The 22,658-nt window shown below is 34.5% G+C and overlaps 2 protein-coding genes across 3 annotated transcripts in view; one reads left to right on the forward strand and one right to left on the reverse strand.

Moving 5' to 3' along the window:
- Positions 1 to 22,658, reverse strand: part of COG5 (component of oligomeric golgi complex 5) — a 338,428-nt gene that overhangs the window by 242,158 nt on the left and 73,612 nt on the right. The gene's annotated exons all lie outside the window — the stretch shown is intronic.
- On the forward strand, positions 17,121 to 22,494 carry GPR22 (G protein-coupled receptor 22). Of its 2 annotated transcripts, none has more exons than XM_054564650.1 (3): positions 17,121 to 17,464; positions 18,412 to 19,446; positions 21,071 to 22,494. In XM_054564650.1, exon 3 carries the CDS (start codon positions 21,097 to 21,099, stop codon positions 22,396 to 22,398), a length of 1,302 nt encoding a protein of 433 aa, XP_054420625.1. In that variant the 5' UTR covers positions 17,121 to 17,464; positions 18,412 to 19,446; positions 21,071 to 21,096; the 3' UTR covers positions 22,399 to 22,494. The 2 variants fall into 2 exon arrangements, with proteins under 2 accessions (XP_054420625.1, XP_054420626.1); XM_054564651.1 differs by having other exon boundaries at positions 18,412 to 18,680.

The raw sequence follows: 22,658 nt of genomic DNA on the forward strand, positions 1-22,658 counted from the left end.
TGTGCAAGAGGCAACCACACACTGATGTTTCTCTCCCTCTCTTTCTCCCTCCCTTCCCCTTTGTCTAAAAATGAATAAAAAAAATCTCAGAGAAAGAAAAACAGAAAAGAAAAAGCTAGAAGAGTCCATTGTCACCAAACAGAAATGTTAACATTACAAGAAATGTTAATGGGACTTCTTTAAGAAAAAGAAAGAAGAACATAAATATGTATAACAAAATGTCAATAAATACATACCTATCAATTATCATTTTAAATGTAAATGGATTAAAAGCTCCAATTATAAGGCATAGGATAGTGGAATGGATAAGAAAACAAGAAACATATACAATATACATATATGCTGTCTGCAAGAGACCCACTTCAGATAGAAAGACACATAGACTTAAAGTAACAGAATGGAAAAAAGATATTTCATGAAAACAGGAGCAAACAAACAAAAAACCTAGGAAAGCAATACTTATAACAGAAAAAACAGACTTTGAAACAAAGGCTAAAATCAGAGAAAAGGGAGGACATTACATAACGATAAAGGGATCAATCCAACAAAAGGATATAACCCTTGTAAACAATTATGAAGCCAACAAAGAAGCACTTAAATATATAAAGTAAACCTTAATGGACATACAGAGAGACAGCCACAGCACCACAGTCACAGTAATAGTAATACATCCATAAAAAGTCATTGACACTAACAGTTATACATTCCAGCAAAAAAAACAATGAAACAGCAGCTTTAAATGAAATACTATATCAGATGGCTACAATACATACTTTCAGAGCATTTCACCCCCAAAGCAGGAGAATATATATTGTTTTTGAGTGCACATGCAACATTTTCCAGAATTCAGCATGTTAGGCCAAAAAAACGGTCTCAATAAATTTAAGAACACCAAAATCTTATCAAGCATCTTCTCTCACTACAATAGTATGAAACTAGATATGAATTACAAGAAAAAAATGAAAACCACACAAACAGGTGGAGGCTAAATAATGTGCTCCTAAAAAATGAGTTAACAGTGACATCAAGGAAGAAATCAAAGACATGTTGAAAAAAATGAAAATGAAAACACAACAACCCAAAATCTATAGGACATACTACAACCAATACTAAGAGGAAAACTCACGGCAATACAGGCCTACCTCAAGAAACAATAAAAATCTCAAATAAGCAATCTAACCTTATACTTAAAGGAACTAGAAACAGAAAAACAAACAAGGCCCAAAGAGAGTAGAAAGAAAAAAAATTAATGTCACAGCAGAAATAAAGAAAATAGAGTAAAAAAAAAAAAAAATACAAAAGGTCAATGAAACCAAGAGCTGGTTCTTTATAAAGATAAACAAGATTGATAAACCTTTAACAAGACCCATGGAGGGGCGGGGAGGGAAGAGGACCCAAATAAATTCAGAAATAAAAGAAGTAAAAACAGACACCACACCAACACAAAGGGTTGTAAGATAATATTACGAACAACTATATACCAAGAAATTAGGCAATCTGAAAGAAATGGATAAATTCCTAGAAACATACAATCATCCAAGACTGAATCAAGAAGATACAGAAAAATCTGAACAAATTTAAACTGACAAAACCGAAGCAGTAATAAAAAGAAAAAAACTCCCAAAAAACAAAAGTCCTGGACCAGCTGGCTTCACAGGTGATTTTCGCCAAACATTCAATGAAAGGAACTAACACCTAACACCTATCTTTCTCAAACTATTCCAAAAAATTTAAGGGAAGACTCCCAAGCTCATTTTACAAAACCAGCATTATCCTAATTCCAAAACCAGATAAAGACTCCAAAAGAAAGGAAATTATAGGCCAATATCCCTGATAAACACAGATGCAAAAATCCTCAACAAGATATTAACAAACTGATTCCAGCAATACAATAAAAAGGTCATACGCCATTGTCAAGTGGGATTTAATTCCTGGGATGCAGGTTGGTTCAATATCCACAAATGAATAAACATGATATGCCACATAACCAAAATGAAGAAAAAAAATCATATCATAGAAGCAGATGTAGAAAAAGCACTTGATACAATCTATCACCCATAGATGGAAAAAACTGGGAAAAATGGCATCAGAGGAAACATACTTCAAAATAATAAGGGCCACATATGGCAAACCCACAGCAAATATATGACACAGTGGGGGAAAACTAAAACTGTTTTCCTTAAGATGAGGAACAAGACAGTGATGTCTGTTTTCACCACTCTTATTCAACAAAGTACTGGAAGTCGTAGCCACAGCTATCAGGCAAAAAGAGGAAATAAAAAACATCCAAATTGGGAAGGGAGAGTAAAACTGTCATTATTTGCAGATGGCACTGTACTGTATATAGATAACCCTAAAGATTCCACAAAAAAAAACTTAGAACTGGTAAATAAATTCAGTAAAGTAGCAGGATATAAAATAAAGATCCAGATATCAGTTCCATCTTTATATATCAATAATAAATCATCAGAAAGGGAAACTAAGAAAACTAACCCATTCACCAATGCATCAAAAAAAGAAATAAAATATCTAGGAATAAATGTAACCAAGGATGTAAAAGGCCTATACTCAGAAAATTATATGACAGTGAAGAAAGAAACTGAAGAAGATACAAGTAAGTGGAAGCATATACTGTGTTCATGGTTAGGAAGAATTAACATCATTAAAATATTTATACTACTCAAAGCAATCTACAGATTCAACACAATTCCTATCAAGACACCAAGGACATATTTTGCAAAACTAGAACAAATAATGCCCAAATTACATGAAACCAAGAGACCCCGAATAGCTGCAGCAATCTTGAGAAAGAACACAGCTGGAGGTATCAAGTGCCCTGATAACAAACTATACTACAAGTCTACAGTAATCAAAACAGCATGACACTGGTTTAAAAACAGATATAAAGATCAGTGGAACAGAATAGAGAGACCAGAAATAAACCCACACCTATATGGTCAAATAATATTTGACAAAGAATACAAAACATACAATGGGGCAAAGACAGAATATTTAATAAATAGTGTTGGGAAAACTGGACAAATTACATGCAAAAAATGAAATTACACCACCTCCTTTACCATATATAAAATAAACTCAAAATGGATTAAAGACTTAAATACAAGACTTGAAACCATAAAACTCCTAGAACAAAACATAGGCAGTAAAATCTCTGTCATTTCACTTAGCAATATTTTTTCTTATATATCTCCTCAAGCAAAAGAAACAAAAAATAAAAATAAAAAATAAGAAATGGAACTACATCAAACTAAGTTTTTGCAGAGCAAAGGTAACCATCAACAAAACAAAAAGACAATCTACTGAATGAAAAAAGATATTTATTTGCCAATGATACATGTGATAAGGGGTTAATATCCAAAATGTATAAAGAACTCATAAAACTCAACACCAAAAAAAAATCCAATTTTAAAAGGCAGCAAAGGACCTGAATAGACACTGCTCCAAAGAGAAGATACAGATGGGCAATAAACATATGAAAAGTCACTAATCATCAAAGACATGTACATTAAAACCACAACAAGATATCACTATCACCTCACACTGTCAGAACGGTTATCTTAAATAAATCAACAAGCACCAGTTGTTAGCAACGGTGTGGAGAAAAGGGAACCCTCGTGTACTGTTGCTAGGAATGCAGATTTGTGCAGCCACTGTGGAAACAGTAGGGAGGTTCCTCAAAAAATTAAAAAATGGAACTGCCAGTAATTCCACTTCTGGCCATATGCCCAAAAAAACCAAAAATATTCATTCCAACGTTATATACACTCTTATGTTCATTACAGCATTATTTACAATAGCCAAAATATGGAAGCAACTAAATTATGCCACCAAAGGGACAAATGGATAAAAAAGTTAATGGTACATATATACAAGAGATTATTACTCAGCCACAGAAAAGACTAAAATCTGAACATTTACATCGGACAGGATGGATGGATCTAGAGAATAATTACGCTAAGTGAATAAGCCAGACAGAGAAAGACAAATACCATATGATTTCACTTAAATGTGGACTCTGAAGAAAAAAATAAACAAAAGAACTGAAACAGACTCATAAACACAGATGCAAAAATCCTCAGAGACCTGACTGGTGATTGCCAGACAGGAGGGGATTTGGAGGCTGAGTGAAAAAGCTGAAGGGATAAAGAATTATAAATTGGTAATCACAAAAGAGTCATGAGGTTGTGAAGTACAATACAGGAAATACAATCAGTACTATTGTAATAATTATGCGTGGTGACAGGAGGGTACTTGAAATATTGAAGGGAGCACTTTGTAGAGTATGTGGTTGTCTAACCACTGAGCTGAACATCTGAAATTAATAAAAAATAATATTGCCCTGACCAGTGTGGCTCCATTGGTTGGATGTTATCTCACAAAGTAAAAGGGTGCCAGTTTGATTTCTGGTCAGGGCACATGCCTAGGGCTGCAGGTTCAGGTGCCTAGGGCTCTTGGTTGCATACAAGAGGCAACTGATCAATGCCTAGGGCTCTTGGTTGCATACAAGAGGCAACTGATCAATGTTTCTCTTTTACATCAGTGTTTCCCTTTCTCTCTCCTTCCCTTCCCCTCTCTCTAAAAATAAATGAATAAAATCTTTAAAAACAGAAAAATTTTAAAAAATGGAATGTAAATTATAATTAAAAATAAAATTTTTAAAAGCCATAAAAACATAGCACAACATAAAAACACAAGTAACTAGAAAATAAAATACACATCACAATTACTGATACACTTTTCAATAATGTAAATGCTCTGCAGTCCAATTAAAAGACAGAAATCAGAATGGGAAAAAAGTGACAACAAACTACTGCTACCTGCAGAAAACACACCTTTATAATAAAGACACAGAGAGTTGAAAATAAAATACTGACAAATGTATAAAATGTAAACCATATCAAAAATCCTGGAGTGACTACACTGATACCAGAGAAAGCAGACATCAGAAAATGAAATATTATTAAAGACATATGTTTCTTAATACTCTGAAATGTGCATGCACCCAATAATAATGTGTGGTGCAAAAACTGGAAAAAGTGAAAAGAGTAATAGACAAATCCAGAATTATAATGGAGAACCTCACAACATCACTTTCAGTAAAAAATTACCTTCACCTCTGGCCCAGATGGAGGTGAAGGTAGACATGCTTTGCTTCCTTGCACAACCAGAAGGACAACCATCAATTTAAAAACAAAAAACAACCAGAACTACCAGAAAATCGAATTGTAAATATAAGTCCACAACCAAGGAGTTAAACAAGAAACATTCATCCAGACCGGTGGGAGGGATGGAGACAGGTAGCCGGGGAAGAGAGGACACATGGCAAAGTGGCAGCTGGAGTAACAGGCAGTCCCATGTTCATGTGCAGATATATCAGCAGGGACAACTGTGGACTGAGACACACTGTACAACCCAGGATTCCAGCGTGGGGAAATAAAGCCTCTAAACCTCTGGCTGTAAAAACCTGCAGGGGTAGCAAGGAAAAACCCCCAGCCTCACAGGAGAGTCCACTGGAGGGACCCAAGCGGTCCCAGAATGTACATAAACCTCCCTCAGGAATCAACACCAGAACGGTACAATTCACTTGGGGGTAGTAGGGAAAGTGACTTAAAAAAAGCCAGGCAAGAGCCCAGCAAGGGGCACTGTTTCCTCTCTGATCCCTCCCCTACAACACAGCACCACAATGCAGCGAAGAGGGTTGCTCAGCCCTGGCAAATACCTAAAGCTCCACACCTTACAACATAATGGGAGCACCAAGAAAAAATTTGGCCCAAATGAAAGAACAGATCAAAGCTCCAGAAAAAGAAATGAGAGAGGAGATAGCCAACCTATCGGATGCAGAGTTCAAAACATTGGTAATCGGGATGCTCACAGAAATGGGTAAGGATGCAAAACAGAGGAAGAAGTGAGGGCTATGCAAAGTGAAATGAAAATTATATAGGGAACCAACAGTGAAGAGAAGAAAACTGGGGCTCAAATCAACTGGGAGAAGGAAGAAATAAACACTCAACAGGAACAAAATGAAGAAACAATTGAAAAAAAACGAGGAGAGGTTTAGGAACCTCTGGGACAACCTTAAACATTCCAACATCTGAATCATAGGGGTGCCAGAAGGAGAAGGGGGAGAGCAGGAAATTGAAAGCTTGTTTGAAAAAATAGTGAAGGAAAACCTCCCCAATCTGGAGAAGGAAATAGACATGTGAATCCAGGAAGCTTAGAGAGTCCTAAAGAAGCTGGACCCAAGGAAGAACACACCAAGACACATCATAACTAAGTTACCCAGTATTAAAGATAAGGAGAGAATCAGAAAAGCAGCAAGAGAAAAGGAGACAGTTACCTACAAAGGAGTTCCCATAAGACTATCTACTTACTTCTCAAAAGAAACCTTGCTGGCAAGGTTTTCAAAGTCATAAAAGACAAGGACCTACAGCCAAGATTGCTCTATCCAGCAAAGCTATCATTTAGAATGGAAGGGCAGATAAAGTAAAGTGAAGTGCTCCGCAGATAAGGTAAAGTGAAGGAGTTCATCATCACCAAGCCCTTATTATATGAAATGTTAAAGGGACTTATCTAAGAAAAAGAAGAAGATCAAAACTATGAACAGTAAAATGACAACAAACAACTATCAACAAGTGAAGCTAAGGAACAAAAACAAAAACAAACTAAGCAAACATCTGGAACAGGAACAGAATCACAGAAATGGAGATCACATGGAGGGTTATCAGTGGAGGGCGGGAGAATGGGGGAAAAGATACAGGAAATAAGCAGCTTAAACAGTAGATACAAAATAGACAGGGGGTGGTTAAGAATAGTATAGGAAATGGAGAAGCCAAAGAACTTACATGTATGATCCATGGACGTGAACCAAAAGGGGGGAAGGCTAGAGAGAGGTGGGTACAGGGCAGAAGGGGATAAAGGAGAGAAACTAATGGGACAACTGTAATACCATAATGAATAAAATATACTTTAAAAATACAAAAAAAGTTACCTTCAGTAAAAAGCTAAAACAAGTAAATAGAAAATCAGTAAGGCGAGGGAAGATTTGAATAGCACTATCAATCAACTTGACCTATTTGATATTTATAGAACACTACATCCAACAATGGGAGAAAACTATTTTCAAGAGTATATTCACCAAGACAGACCAAATTCTGGGCCATGAAACAAACCTAAACAAGTTTTTATATCCTGAAACTGTACAGGTATGTTTTCTGACCACATGGAATTCAATTTGAAATTAATGGCAAAAAAACTAGAAAAATCACCAAATATTTGGAAATTGAAAAACATCCTTAAATAACTCATGTATTAGCAAGAAATATAAGACACAGAAGAGAATATACTCGTCTGAGGATTACAAATTAAATCATAATCAAATTCGTGTGAGGTAGATGAAGCCGTACTAACATATACAAGTTAAAAAGAGATTAAAATCTATTAAAGACACCTTCACCAAAATAGCAGAAGGAGGAAACACTACAAATAAGAGCAAAATCAATAAAACAGATAAAGGACAATAAGAACATTCTTCGCTAAGAACAATGAAACGTAAAGCTGGTTATTTGAAAAGATGATTAAAAATGACAAACCTCTAGGCAAAATAATCCCCACAAAAATATGAATTTTCAATATCAGTAATAAAAGGGAAGATATAGCACTGATTCTACATATATTAAAATACAAAGATAATATGTTAAAAATAAATGCCAATAATTTTGGCAACATATGTGATATAAACAAATTTGAAAGATATTTACCACTAAAACAGACATAAAAAAATACAAAATTATCTATTAAATTATTAGAATTTAGAACCCAAAACATTAAACAACATAAATGCTCCTGGCTCAAATGCCTTTACTGAATTCTATAGAACATTTAAGAAAGGACTAGTAGTGTTGTTAAACAAACTGTTTTACAACTAGAGGAAACATTTTTCACTTCATTTTATTAATCCAACGTTGCTCAGATTCTAAAACCAGGCAAAAACATAAGAAAAGAAAACGACAGCTCAATATCTCTCTTGAATATACAGGCAAAAGACTTTACCAAAATAACTATAAATAAAATCATACAATATCTAAAATCATGGATCATGAAACTAATCTGTTATTATAGTAAAGAGCTGCAAAGAGAGCTGAAGTTATAGGGCAACCAAACAACCCAAACTTTAAGGACAAGCAGGAGCCTTAAAGGACAAATGGGACATTAGCAGGTGAATAAAAGACAATACCAGACACCAGTAAGAATAATTCTGCTAAAACTGTTAATGACTCACTAAAGACTGAATGTGTACTGGGGCAAAAACACAGACCTCATGGAGGCCAAAAACACAAAGGGAAGGCATACCTATTCATATTCTTCACAGACCTCACTAGGTGAAGCAGAAAAAGACGAGGTGCAGAGTGAGAAGCCTAAGAAAGCATCCCTCATGGTGCATACTTGGGGTAGGAGAACAATAGCCACTGAGAAAAAAGGCAGGAAGCCCAGCCTAAATCCTTTCTACCATTCTAGTACAAGGAGGGGAAAGCCTAAAACCACCTAGGTAAGTGCAAACCCTATCACTCTGGACACTGTTGAAAACCCACAAGATCTAAGGAGAGAAAGAGCAAAAAACCCTGTATCCCCAGGGGAGGAAAAGGAATTTGTCTGACAAGTGGAAGTAGGGGAGAGATATTAAGAAGTCCCTCTTCCCAAAACCCAGGATACCATAGTGGCCCAGTATACTAGGTAGACATGTTGCTATATCCAATACAATAATGAATTCAGGTAGAAATGGCAGCAATCTGAGAAGTACGGGTTCCAGTGACCCACAGCTGCAATCTGTTTCCATGGTTTGCAGCCCAAAAGAGAAATGTTTTTAATCTATGGATCTTCCAGTTGGTATACCTGAAGCCTAGGCTACTGGAAAGAGCCCAGAGTCAGTAAAATACACCAACCTTAATGAAGGAGAATGGAGTGGTCACTTCCACTCTCAGTTTTCTGTAGCTGGCCCTGACGTTGAATGGTTGCAGCAGCACAATGGGTACATCAAGTAAGTACAGGAACTTGTGAAAATCAAACACCCCACTGAGCCAGTGGCTTTGCTTAGGTGAAAGAGATAAGGTCCTGCCAAAAGGGCTTGCTTCCATCCCTTCATGCAATACCACAATGACACTGAGGCCGGGCAAGATGCCCTCCACCCCAATACACTATTTTCATTTGATCGGAGAAGTCTATTGGGCTGTTTCCCTGTTAGTAGTCAAGTACAAATTAACCTAGCCCAAAATGGTGACATGAGGGTTGAGAGTCACAAGGCATCTATAGGTCAGGTGTTTCATTTTAACATGACCTTAGCAGCAGACTTTTTCAAGTGGTGCACCTGGTAGCTGGGTCAGGCAGGTGGCACTGCTGTACTAAGAAACAGCCTGAGTCCTTTTGCAGCCACAGAATTACAACTAAAACTGCTGTGGTTTTCTTTTCTTTCTTTCCTCCTGGAATGATACAATGTGCTGGATCACCTAGGAAGAGGACATGGAGCAGCCCATGAATGGGAGAATCTCCTACAAACTTGTAAGCATTTAGTTTAAGGACATAAAAAAAGGTCAACACCAAATATACATTTGGCAGAGAAGTCAGAACAGTATACTATACAGGCCCAGGGACTCCACCTACATACACTTTAACTTTTCTTAAATTTAAGTGTTTTTCACACATAAAAAAAAAGGACTATAGGATAGGTCCCAGAAGATGGCATTATTTTCTGACCAGAAGCATTGGAAGTACAGTGTAGTGCAGGAGGCCAACCTGCAAGGTGGATTGAGGAGATGGGAGGCTTTTCTTCTGATGGGTCCTCCAAGTGCCGATTCCTCCTCCTCGGCTACAAGCTCCTGAAAGCACCTATGCCTAGGGGTCCTTAATTTCCCTGTATGTAAGCTCTGCTCTGCACTCTACCATGCTTTTAGCCTCTCTTGCCCCTTACTGTGCTTTCTCCCCTACAGGATTTGGTAGAATAGTGCTTGGGCACCTCTATCCAACAAAGCTATAAAGTCTGAATCCTATTTTGCAAATGTCTATTTGCAGACAACATTGTCTAGATTAAAAAAAAAAAAAAAGACAAAAAACTATGAAATTCACAAAAAAGTTCCCAGGACTAATATATGAGTTTAGTAAAGTTGCAAGACAGTAGGTCAATATACAAATAAATAAATAAATAACGTGTGTGTGTGTGTGTGTGTGTGTATATAGAGAGAGAGAGAGAGAGAGAGAGAGAGATTATATATATATATATATATATATAATCTCTATATACTAAAAATTAAGCAATAAGAATTTTATATTTTCAAAATAGGTGTTATCTCAAATGGCTCTGAAGAAATGAAATAATTAGGTACAAATCTAACAAAATATGTGCAGGATCTATAAGCTAAATGCTATAAAACACTGATAAAGTAATGTTGGGAACTGTCCTGCCTGGTTTCAGGAACTGTAGCATCGCCAACAGACGAAAAGGCTCCAAGGCTGAAGCTAAGCAAGGAGGCCTTGGGAAACCAGGCCACTGAGGAGACAAAACGTGTCTCCCTGGCAGGGGCTGTGCCCCCGCTCCCGCTTACATCACCCGGCTCGACCCTGGAGGATGGCTGGTTAGTCAATGACAGGTAAGACACCTCAATGGCAGGGGCAACCTAAGACAGGCACATTCACATAGGGGCCATCAGGGAAGGCCTTGGGGACATAGAGAAAGGGCAAAAGACCCTCACCCCTCGGTTTTACATGGCCAGAGTCCTCATTCTGTCTGAAAGAAGTCTCCTTATCTCTTGGGTGCTTTCCGCCACGCCTGACTGGGTCAGTGAAACAATACTAGAGGCAGGTACAGCCCTAAACTGGATTGGGTGGCTCCGAGGAGAAATTAGGCTTGGAAAAGGAATGCATTAAATCCTATGAAACTTACTTTGCTAAGAATGCCCTCGAGTTAATGAGTACTGGTGTTTGGGGTCAAGCATAGAATGTGATCAGTTTCCCAGGTTTCAGGGCCGAATGGGAGCCACGCTGTCTACCAGGCCCTGACATGAGGCAAATCTCTGTGTTACTTCAATCATAGTCTTTTGGCATTGATTGATGAGCTTTGCATACATGCCATATACCTCTGCGGGTATCATTCTCAATAAAAGCCACTTCAAGAGAAGGGCTTGGGGCATTCTCCGCTTGAGGGAATCACCACCCTCTTTTCCTCGCAGACCAAGAAGTGTCTGAAATGACTTATTTTATTTTCCTCCCCCTGTGGCGACCGGGGGGGACTCCGCACGGGACATGGTACCCCCATTAAAGTAAATCAAAGATGACCTAAAATAAGGTAGATACTGTGTCCATGAATTGGAAGAGTCAATATTGTTAAGATGTCACTTCTCAAATTGATCCATAAATTCTCTGTAACACCAAGACTTTTTGTAGACAGTATATCCCTAAATGGGGACAAGAAGGTAGCAATAACTGAAGATATACTGCTGTATTTTGCTAGCAGAAAGTCACCAGTGAGCATAGCCTGTAACTACGATTAGTAAATGCTTAAAATGCATCCATTTTCCCAAATGAATACCCCAAGTAGTACTGTAGAAGTTACTAAATCTATATTAGAACTCTACCATTCTCTGGCTCTACGCATCAAGGATAGCAGCCTTCTTACAAAAGTATTATGTGTCTTAACTAATTCCAATAATAGACCAGTAATTCACAGACAGCCATTCAGATACGTCTCCTATCAGACCACAGGACGCCTAACAGCACAGAAGAGGATATCTGACATAGCTTTGTTAAATATATGATCTACTTCATCAGCTGACTTGGTTTCAGAACACAGGAATGAATCTGATTCTGCAAAAAAACCTACAATAGGAGAATTATACAAAGAAAATGAAACAAAAGAAAAAGAAAGAAACCAATGTGAAAAGCACAAACATGACTCTATGATTCTTTGATGGAAAATATTTTTTAAAAGTCATAATATTTAAGGATACAAAGAGGGATATAAGGCAGTCCAAACAGAAAGGCAGAAAATTAGAGCAGAGGCAGTAATAATTTGGACAAGGAGCCAAATACAACATACTAACAATAGGACAACAGATGGAGATTAATGAGTAGTAATAGTCACCAGGTCCCAAATCTAAGTGGATGAGAAAATGGAAAGAAAGCCATCTATTTATCTTTATAATATGTGATGCTAGACATTGTTACAAATACATAACATAAAAAAATTAAAATAAAGAGTTTTAAGTGACGAGCTAAGGTAAGATAAAAAATGTGTGGAGTTACTCTGTTAAGATACAGAATTTTACCCTGAATAGCCACAGCAATTTTGAGGAAGAAGAACAAAGTTGGAGGATTCATGTTACCTGATATCAAACTATATTACAAGGCCATAGTAATTAATACAGCATGGTACTGGTATAAAAACAAAGATATAAATCAATGGGACAGAATAGAGAGCTCAGAAATTGACCCACACAGTTATGGTCAATATTTGGCAATGGAGGCAAGAACATACAACGAGGTAAAAATAGACTATTCAATAAATGGTGTTAGTTAAATTGGACAGATACAAGCAAAAAAATGAAACTAGACCACCTTCTTAATCATACACAAGAATAAACACAACAAGGAAAAAAGGCCTTATGTGTTAAGACTTAAAACCACAAAAATCTTAGAAGAAAACAATGGCAATAAAATCTCAAACATTTCTCATAATGACATGTTTTCTGATATATCTCCTCAGGCAAAGGAAACAAAAGAAAAAATAAACAAATGGAACTATATCAAACTAAACAGTTTTTGCACACCAAAGAAAACCATCAACAAAATGAAAAGACAACCCACTGAATGGGAGAACATATTCACCAATAATACATCTGATAAGGGGTTAATACTGAAAATTTATGAAGAACTCATAAGACTCAACACCAAAAAAAAAACCCACCAAACCAACCAAAAAAAATCCAATTAAAAATGGGCAAAGGACCTGAACAGGCACTTCTCCAAAGAGGACATAGAGATGACCAATAGAGATAAGAAAAGATGCTCCATGTCAGTAATCATCATGGAAATGCAAATTAAAACCACAATGAGATATCACCTCACACCTGTCAGAATGAGTGTCTTAAATAAATCAACAAACAAGTGTTGGCAAGGATTCAAAGAGGACCTCATGCACTACTGACGGGACTGCAGACTGATGCAGCCACTGTAGAAAACAGAATGGAGTTACCTCAAAAAATTAAAAATGGAGCTGCCTTATGACCCAGCAATTCCACTTCTGGAAATATATCCAAGGAAACATGAAATCTACTTCAAAAAAATATATGCACTCCTATGTTCACTGCAGCTTTATTTGCAATAGCCAAGACACAGAAGTAACTCAAGTGTCCATCAGTAGATGAGTGGATAAAGGAGCTGTGGTTTAAAAAAAAAAAAAGAAAGAAAAAAAAAAAAGGAAATCTTACCTTTTGGAATGGCATGTATAGACCTAGAGAGTATTATGCTAAGTGAAATATGTCAGTCAGAGAAAGACAAATACCACATGATTTCACTTATATGTGAAATTTAATGAACAAAATAAACTAACAAAATGGAAACAGACTCATGGGGTAGGGAGCTAAGTGAAAAAGATTAAGGAATTAAGGAAAAAAACAGCTCATAGATACAATGGTTGTTACCACAGGAAAAGGGGACTCGGGGAGGTAGGAGAGGGTAGAGGGGGGATAAATGGTGATGCAGGGAGACTTGGCTTGGGGTGTGGAAACATAATACAATATTACAGATGATGTATTATAGAATTGTACACCTGAAACCAATATAATTTTAATTAACTAATGTCACCCCAATAAATTCAATTTAAAAAAAGAGTATAGAATTTTGATGCAAGTACTTTATCCAATTATAATCAGGTTTTAATTATTCTCTTATGGATAATGAATCACCAGTGTTGTTCACTCTCTACTACCTTGGCTAATCCCCATATGATGGAAGTTTCAGCATATACTCCACTTCTATTTTTCTGGTAAACATTTGTTATGAAAGAAATTTATCAGAAGCCAAATGAAAGTTCTGAATTGGTTTTAAATCAAAACAATCCTTTCTTCCTTGGGCTCTAGTATCAAAAAGAGTTGGTAGTTAGGTTTGTTAAGCATTCACTGAAAAAGCACCCTTGAAGCATTACAATTTAAAAAGCGAACTTTCAGCAATTAGAAACAAATTTGTCCACATACACCTTCAATTATGGTTACTTCCAATATTTTGTAAAGTTGAATTTTTTAACATACAAATTCAGACTCATCAAAAATGTGGCATCAGAATTAGACACAAGCAGGATAAGAGGGATCTCATATAAATAGTACAATGTAAACATAAACAATAAACTACTCTATTACACTCACCGTTGTCCAAACCTAAGAGGGAAAATGTGTAAAATTAAATAGTAAAGGCTCCCATAGCAGGAATTTTATGAATTAAAATTCCTATGGAATCAAACTATAACTATAAAGAAAAACATAACTTGTAAAAAAAGGATTTTAATAGATTTAGAGTTATATCCTCTGTTGCTTAGTTATCATTAGAAAAGTGAATCTGCTTTCCCAGGTTATTAATTAATTAATAATTAATCTATATGTTTTATAACAAAATTTGGTTTTAAATCATCACAAATGTATTTAAAAAGTAAATAAATTTAAAAAAATCATCAATTGCAGCATTTTTCAAAACTGGCATCCTACATGAATACAAAATATATTAAATGCACAAGTGTCAAAATCTGTTATTATGGAAAGAAGAATCTTTGTAAATTCTGACATACATAATTTAATATTATTCTTTTCAGGAAATAATATCATCTGATTTTCAATCCAGAGACAGAGATATTTTCATCTTTGTTAAAGAAAAAGGAAGTTAGGATTATCCTGCTAAGAAATCAGAGAATTGTGTAATCACCAAATTGGTGGTATTTAAAAAAGAAAACTATACTAAAATTATATGCAATAAAAAATTGTTCTTTGTAATATACTGTGTATCCTTAACCTGAAAAGTCGTTGTTTGTAATATACTGTTTATCCTTAACCACAGGGAATAAAGAACAATATCCAGACCTGAGCTGTTTTTCTTTCCATTATTTCTTACAAAGATCCCAGAATTTGTTTTTTCAAAATAGCCTCAATTTAACTTGGAAATAATGCCTCAAAAAGACTTAAACAAAGCACAGAATTATACTTCAACAACAACAAAATCAAAGCTCTGTGACCTAGAAACTGTCTGATTTTCCAAAAGTCATGTAACTAATAAACAGTGTCTAAACCCAGATCATCCAAAACTAAGTCCCAAATACCTTCAGAATTTTCTAAAGAAAGAGGGCCAGCTACAGGTAAAGGGGTTTGCTGAGTTCAAACACTGGCTTTGCTACCAACTTACCAAGACTTTTTCAAATCATTAAACATCTCTGTGTCTTGGTGTCCTCTACTTCATAGGGATATTTTAATGATAAATGTAAGTAAATATTGAACTCTGGCAGAAAAGCACCATATGTATTTCACTGTTAATAATTTCCCATCCCCACAAGTGTAAACTGATGCTAATATCTTTTCTCTGGTTTTCGTTTTAGGCTTCAAATAACAGGTCTGTGCAGATGCCCACACTATCTTTCAATATGGCTGGCACTGTAATGAGACCCTTTTCTCCAGCTTTCAAAATGTATGAAAAGTAACACAACATTTTAATTTTTAGCATTAGCAAAGCCTTGCCACCCAAAGCTGTGCAAAAAATTTCAGAAATTCACAACATAGTTTTCTACCGCATTACTCTCGACCTCTATAGAAATCCAATTTGGGACTCAAATACTACTCAGTCAGCCCCCTGTAAAGCTTGAACACTACCAGCATATTATAAAAATGTATACTGCTTTTCAAAAATATAAAAGAATAATTCCAATTAAAAATTTAGCATATATCTTAATAACTGAAGGTCACATATTCCTAAAATAATGAAAATAGGGTGATGATCAATATTCTAATAACTCAATCATTTGCATTGTATCTTCTATTTTGTCAGCAGATAGAATATGGCTACTTTATATACTCAAGTCTAAAAAAATCTCCAGATTATTGAGAATAGAAAATTATTTCTAGGTAATTAAAGTTAATAGAAATCTGAATTTAAAGTAGTATTTTAAGTTAATTACATACTATACCATTGTTTTTATTCTTTTGACAACATATCTATCGCAAAAGAATTTATCTTTATAGTTTATGAAGAACTGTAACTAACTTTCTTTTTCTTCACCAACATATTTACCCATTAACACTAGCATACAGTTGCACATAAGACTTAGGACATAGCAATCCACTAAAACTTCCCAGGTTAAAAATAGAAATAGCCAATTGAAATTAAATATTATGGCAAATGATCAGTATATATCTACTGAATAAATGGGTTACCAAAGGTGAAGGCAATAGTCATCTTTAAAGTAATGCACATGATTAAATCTTTATACACTGAGAGTAAACTAATAAAAATGGAATTTTTTAAAAATATTGAACATCTTGAAATATTCACAATTTGGAATACACAGAGAAGATGACTTGAATACAAACAAACTACTTGAAATTCAATGTGGTTCACCATAAAGACGCAGTAGTTTCCATTTGTACAACAAAGAATCTCAACCAAAAACATATATATGACTAAAATATTCTCAAGTGCAATTATCCAGGCTTTAAAAAGAATATATATTCTTACGATGTGAATTCTTTCTTGACCCCCTCCACCTTCCTGTGTTTTTTAATGTTTCACAAAAATGAGCAACAAGCCAGAATAGAATACACATTTTTTTAAAGGACTAATTTACTCATATTCTATTTAAGAGCAATATAAAATAACTTATAAATACAGCCTTTTAAAAAAGCATCCTTATATAAAAATATTGGGGTAAGAAAACCCTGCTATACATGTGAAGCACAGTTCAAGCCCAATAAAACTGACCAATCAAAATTAGTGAATGCACTGCATCTCCCTGCAGTGGAGAGCAGCGACAAGGTAGGCTGTCATTCTGCAAAAGCTGCCCAGAACAGGCTTTCCTCTGAAAAGCAGTGCCGTTCCTTTTCAGAAAGACAGGATCTAAATGTTGTCTCTGGAGACACGAAGCCTTCAGTATGTTAAATTACTTTCATTATGTATTTTCAGACGCTTATTGATTCCACAGTAAGAAGAGTGAGAGACTGCCGCAGCCTCTAAGCAGCACTACATGTTCCATACATTAGCAGTACTGCTGAAACAATGGCACAGTACAGACATATTTTCATTCAGGTCTTTTCGAAGAGATGTTTATGACCCTCTTCCCCAAGTCCTCTACTAACAAGTGAACAAAATGAATCAATCAAAACTGGAAACGCTTCAACTCCAACAAGAATTTATCAAATCCTTAGCAGAGGTAAGATTCCTTATTATAGTATGCAGCTGCTTTTTTGAACTGGCACAGTGGGGTAAGATTACTTTGAAAAATTTCCACCTGAATTTTAGGAGTTTATTTGCTTAATTCTATTTATTGCTAAACATATATTTCTTAGATCTATTTCTTTTAAGACAATGTATTTTATATGTAATTTTAGGATGCTATGTTAAATACAAGAAACATTCTTTGTTAATTCACAATTAAGACATCAGCTTCTAAGTCACTTCAGTTATACTAAGTATTCTTAATATTATCAATACAGCTGTTTCTCGTGTTCAAAAAATGCTTATTTTTCTTAAAAGAGTCCAGTATACTATTTAGCTGTTATGTATTATTCAGCTTTTGGTTAAGTTTATTACTGGGTATGGTCATTGAAAATTATTTAATTTGCAGTTACATTTCACATTATCTTTTATATTTCAATTACATGAACAATTCTTCAGTGCAAGTTTATAATATCTTATCATGAAATCTGTTTTAATCAGCTGAAATTCAAACCATGTTCTAATAATATAGTAAGCTACAATATTTTACAACAGGAAATATTGTTAAATTTATTATAAAGGCATGAGGGAGTGAATGACAGAATGTTTAGTATAAGCTAACTGCTCATAATCTCTGAAAATACAGGTTAGCTTCAAAAATGCAGAAATCAGTTTAAAAAAGAACAGTTTTTCTTTAATGGTTATATTTGCAATGTTAATTCTATTATTAAATAACAGAATATTTACAATTCTTATTAGGAAAATAAAGTTTTAATTTTTAAAAAAACCCTTAAATTTATGTATAAGCTGTGGCTATAATATACTTTGCTTACTTTGATAGCAAATACCATATATATAGTGTTAAATAAACAAAGCTAACTTTCAATTAATTGGAAATTATGACAAACCCTATTTCTTACCTATTTTTTTCTTTTTCACAAGGGCCCACGGCAGCTAATTCAGTACTTACAACTGAAAAATATGAAGAATGCATCTGACCGAGCATCTCTCTCCCTATCTGTCTGAACCATAAACTGCAGGATATCCTTGTAACACATGATTTTAAGATACTAAGGAGTTAAAATCAGAGAATATAGGTCTACATTACTGCTGGAACATAACACATCGACAGTAATCGCCCTACAAAGATGCTGTACAAAATAGCCACAAAAAGAAAAACAATATAATTGTAAAATCCTGAAGACAAAATGGTGAGCATTTTTAAAGAGGGTGTTTATACTTTAACATACCAGAATTGTGGAGCTACTAATTCTTAAAGAAACAATGAAACATGGATTACCAAAATAAGAATGCCATATATTACCAGCAAGCTAAATGAAGCTTCACCAAGTATTTTCTGCACTAAATATTCAGATATTTGTATTAATTGATATTACTAAAGGATTTTTCAATTGGAGTTTTATGACAAATTATATATCCTCCTCTAATGAAAACAAACCAGATTAAATAGCAGATGGTTCTTATCAAAAAACATAGACTGGATTTATAATATAAAGCAAGTTATATGATCAAGAAATCATTCCAAAATAATAAGGACTGCTAAAGAAACAGTTTGTAACAAAAGGATGTCTAAATACATTTTAGGAGCTAGAAATCTTATGTTTCTTTTTTTGTTTACACATGATCTGGAAAATAAAGAGACGCTATCATATATTTCCGCAAAGGGAAACGTAATTCTTTTCATTTGAAGAAGTTTGTCTTGGTCGTGACTTTTTAAGACAAAACAAACATATTTTGTGCTGGTCTTTAGAAATCCATCAGCCAACTAAATCTCACAATTCATGCAGTTGAAGTACTGGAGAGAAAATGAAACAATTCCTACAAGACATGAAATAAAACACAGCTACTTCACTGTTGTCAGGTAAAATTCATGTAAAATCGGTCAATGCCATCATGTATCAATTTGTGAAAAACTGCTATAATGAGCCAAAAGGCCCATAAGGCAACAGCAAACAGGTAGGTCAGAAAATGCATGCACCCTGCCACACTGTTTAACATTTACAAAAGAAAAGAATCTTGCTCTCAAGGAGATGCAGTTTTCTTAATTATTATCTAACTTCACATTTCTTCTTTATTTACCTATAAATTTAACTGATGTGACAAAGAACTGATGTTTACTTTGTCAGTTCAAAAAATCGGACACATTTAAATTTTTTTAATTTTATAGGATTTCCTTTGCTTGAATATGTGCCTCTAGGGATTTTATAACAAGCTCAAAAGAAATTAATACTGCTATTGTTTGTGCTTCTGAAGTATTATCCCTAAAATAATATGCATAAATAAAATTGTAATCTAAAACTTATAAAAGGTTACATTAAGTGAAAGGTTAATGAAAGTTCTCAAAATTATGAGATTTGATCATTTATGTTTGATCATGATTTTGCAATCAAAATGCTGTACTTGAAATGTGAAATATAGTTGGTTGTATAATTTTATATTTTAACTGAGTATACTACTTGTTACTGACATTTTAGCCCAAAAAAGCAGTCATTTTTATAAATTACTCTAAACCTCTATATATTAAAATATAGATTTGCATGAATTAGCAAGAGTTTGTTTTTTTTTTAAGTTTCCTCAAAATTATACACATGGTTAATTTATATAAAAGGTTCCAGAAGGAATGTGTAACTTTAAAAGTATCCTCAGAAAATGGCTTCGGATACATTTTCCCTAAACTTCCATTTTTTACTTTAAAAATTCTGTTTAAATAAAATCAACTGATATATTCTTTTAAACCACTTCAAAAATGGCTATTTATTAATAAGATATTAAATTTTGATTTTCTCCCACAAGATACAAGAGGGTGTGGTCACAAAATAAGTCATTCATAGGAGTGATTATTGTGGTGTTTTACTTTAACATATGTCCTTTTTTTCCCCAATTTTTGTAACATAAGTTTGCTCGCTATAAAGTGCAGTGAACACTTTAACTACAAAATGTGAAATATTTATCCTTTGTCTACTTCGGTGGGAAAATAAGTCCAAGTATCCCTAGTGTAACTAGTGTGACATGTGAATATGAATTTCAGTCAAGAACATAAACAAAATAATTTAAACAAGCAAGTGCTCTATGCCATTTATGATGTTAAATGAACACTTGTCCTGTTCATTTGAAATCTCATGGGAATCATTAGACCTACACTAATTATGCTAGAACTAATTAAAACAGTGTTTATTTGCCACTTACAATATTATAATGAAATGTTAAAATATTGGGCTAAAATTAGTTTTCCATACTGGGTAGTTTTATTATACAAAAATACACTGTATCTAAAAAATAAGCTTGAAAAACCCAAACGAGTAAAATGTTTTCAGTAAATGAAATAATTTTGAACTATAGAGGAGTAATCCCCACATAGTTACTTCTTCAAAGGGAGAACCCAATTTCCTTTTATATCAAAATAATGCAACCCTGAGTTTCCTAATTCTATGTTTTCCATTAATAGCTTACAAACTTAAAAGTTAAACTAAGTACACAATAAAAAAGGTTTCTAGTTTGTTTCTTTTTAACAAAGAACATATGTTCTATACATTATTTAAAATGCCAAATACCAAATAGTTTATTCTATTTCACTTTCTAGGAAAAAAACCCAACTGCTCCAAAAGAATGTGCTTTTCTCCCATTCTGGAAATCAACATGCAGTCTGAATCTAACATTACAGTTCGAGATGACATTGATGACATCAACACCAATATGTACCAACCACTATTATATCCATTAAGCTTTCAAGCATCTCTCACCGGATTTCTTATGTTAGAAATTGTGTTGGGACTTGGCAGCAACCTCACCGTACTGGTACTTTACTGCATGAAATCCAACTTAATCAACTCTGTCAGTAACATTATTACAATGAATCTTCATGTACTTGATGTAATAATTTGTGTGGGATGTATTCCTCTAACTATAGTTATCCTTCTACTTTCACTGGAAAGTAACACTACTCTCATCTGCTGTTTCCATGAGGCCTGTGTATCTTTCGCAAGTGTCTCAACAGCAATCAACGTTTTTGCTATCACTTTGGACAGATATGACATCTCTGTAAAACCTGCAAACCGAATTCTGACAATGGGCAGAGCTGTAATGCTAATGATATCCATTTGGATGTTTTCATTTTTCTCTTTCCTGATTCCCTTTATTGAGGTAAATTTTTTCAGTCTTCAAGGTGGAAATACATGGGCAAACAAGACACTTTTGTGTGTCAGTACAAATGAATACTACACTGAACTGGGAATGTATTACCACCTGCTCGTACAGATTCCAATATTCTTTTTCACTGTCATAGTGATGTTAATTACATACACCAAAATACTTCAGGCTCTTAATATTCGAATAGGCACGAGATTTTCAACAGGACAGAAGAAGAAAGCAAGAAAAAAAAAGACAATTTCTCTAACCACACAACATGAGACTACAGACATGTCACAAAGCAGTGGTGGGAAAAATGTAGTCTTTGGTGTAAGGACTTCAGTCTCTGTAATAATTGCCCTCCGGCGAGCTGTGAAACGACACCGTGAACGGCGAGAAAGGCAAAAAAGAGTCTTCAGAATGTCTTTATTGATTATTTCTACTTTTCTTCTCTGCTGGACACCAATTTCTGTTTTAAATACCACCATTTTATGTTTAGGCCCAAGTGACCTTTTAGTAAAATTAAGGTTGTGTTTTCTAGTTATGGCTTATGGAACAACTATATTTCACCCTCTTTTATATGCATTCACTAGACAAAAATTTCAAAAGGTCTTGAAAAGTAAAATGAAAAAGCGAGTTGTTTCCATAGTAGAAGCTGATCCCATGCCTAACAATGCTGTAATTCATAATTCTTGGATTGACCCTAAAAGAAACAAAAAAATTACCTTTGAAGACAGTGAAATAAGAGAAAAATGTTTAGTACCTCAGGTTGTCACTGACTAGGGAAAAGTCTGTTTCACCAAATCCACACTCAGAAGTTTTAAGTTTAAATTGTAAAAAGTGAAATTACTGCCAAGTATAAGAAAAAAATATTTTAAGTATCGGTTATGTTGTAAATTTTCAATGTAAATGTCAAGATTAGATTAGATCATATATATTCAATTTCTTCATAACAATGTATTTGTTGCATGGCAGTTTGTTAAAGTAATACTGTATATATTTTGTCAATATTATGTCCATCAGAAGATACTCATGTAAGTCAC

The sequence above is a fragment of the Pteronotus mesoamericanus genome, unplaced genomic scaffold (genome assembly GCF_021234165.1).
Source record: "Pteronotus mesoamericanus isolate MK-2021 breed Mesoamerican mustached bat unplaced genomic scaffold, CSHL_Meso_final scaffold_85, whole genome shotgun sequence".
In the NCBI taxonomy this organism is placed as follows: domain Eukaryota; kingdom Metazoa; phylum Chordata; class Mammalia; order Chiroptera; family Mormoopidae; genus Pteronotus; species Pteronotus mesoamericanus.

Excerpts from the sequence above, each read along its gene's own strand:
- GPR22 (XM_054564650.1), top strand. The coding sequence starts at position 21,097 with ATGTGCTTTTCTCCCATTCTGGAAATCAACATGCAGTCTGAATCTAAC.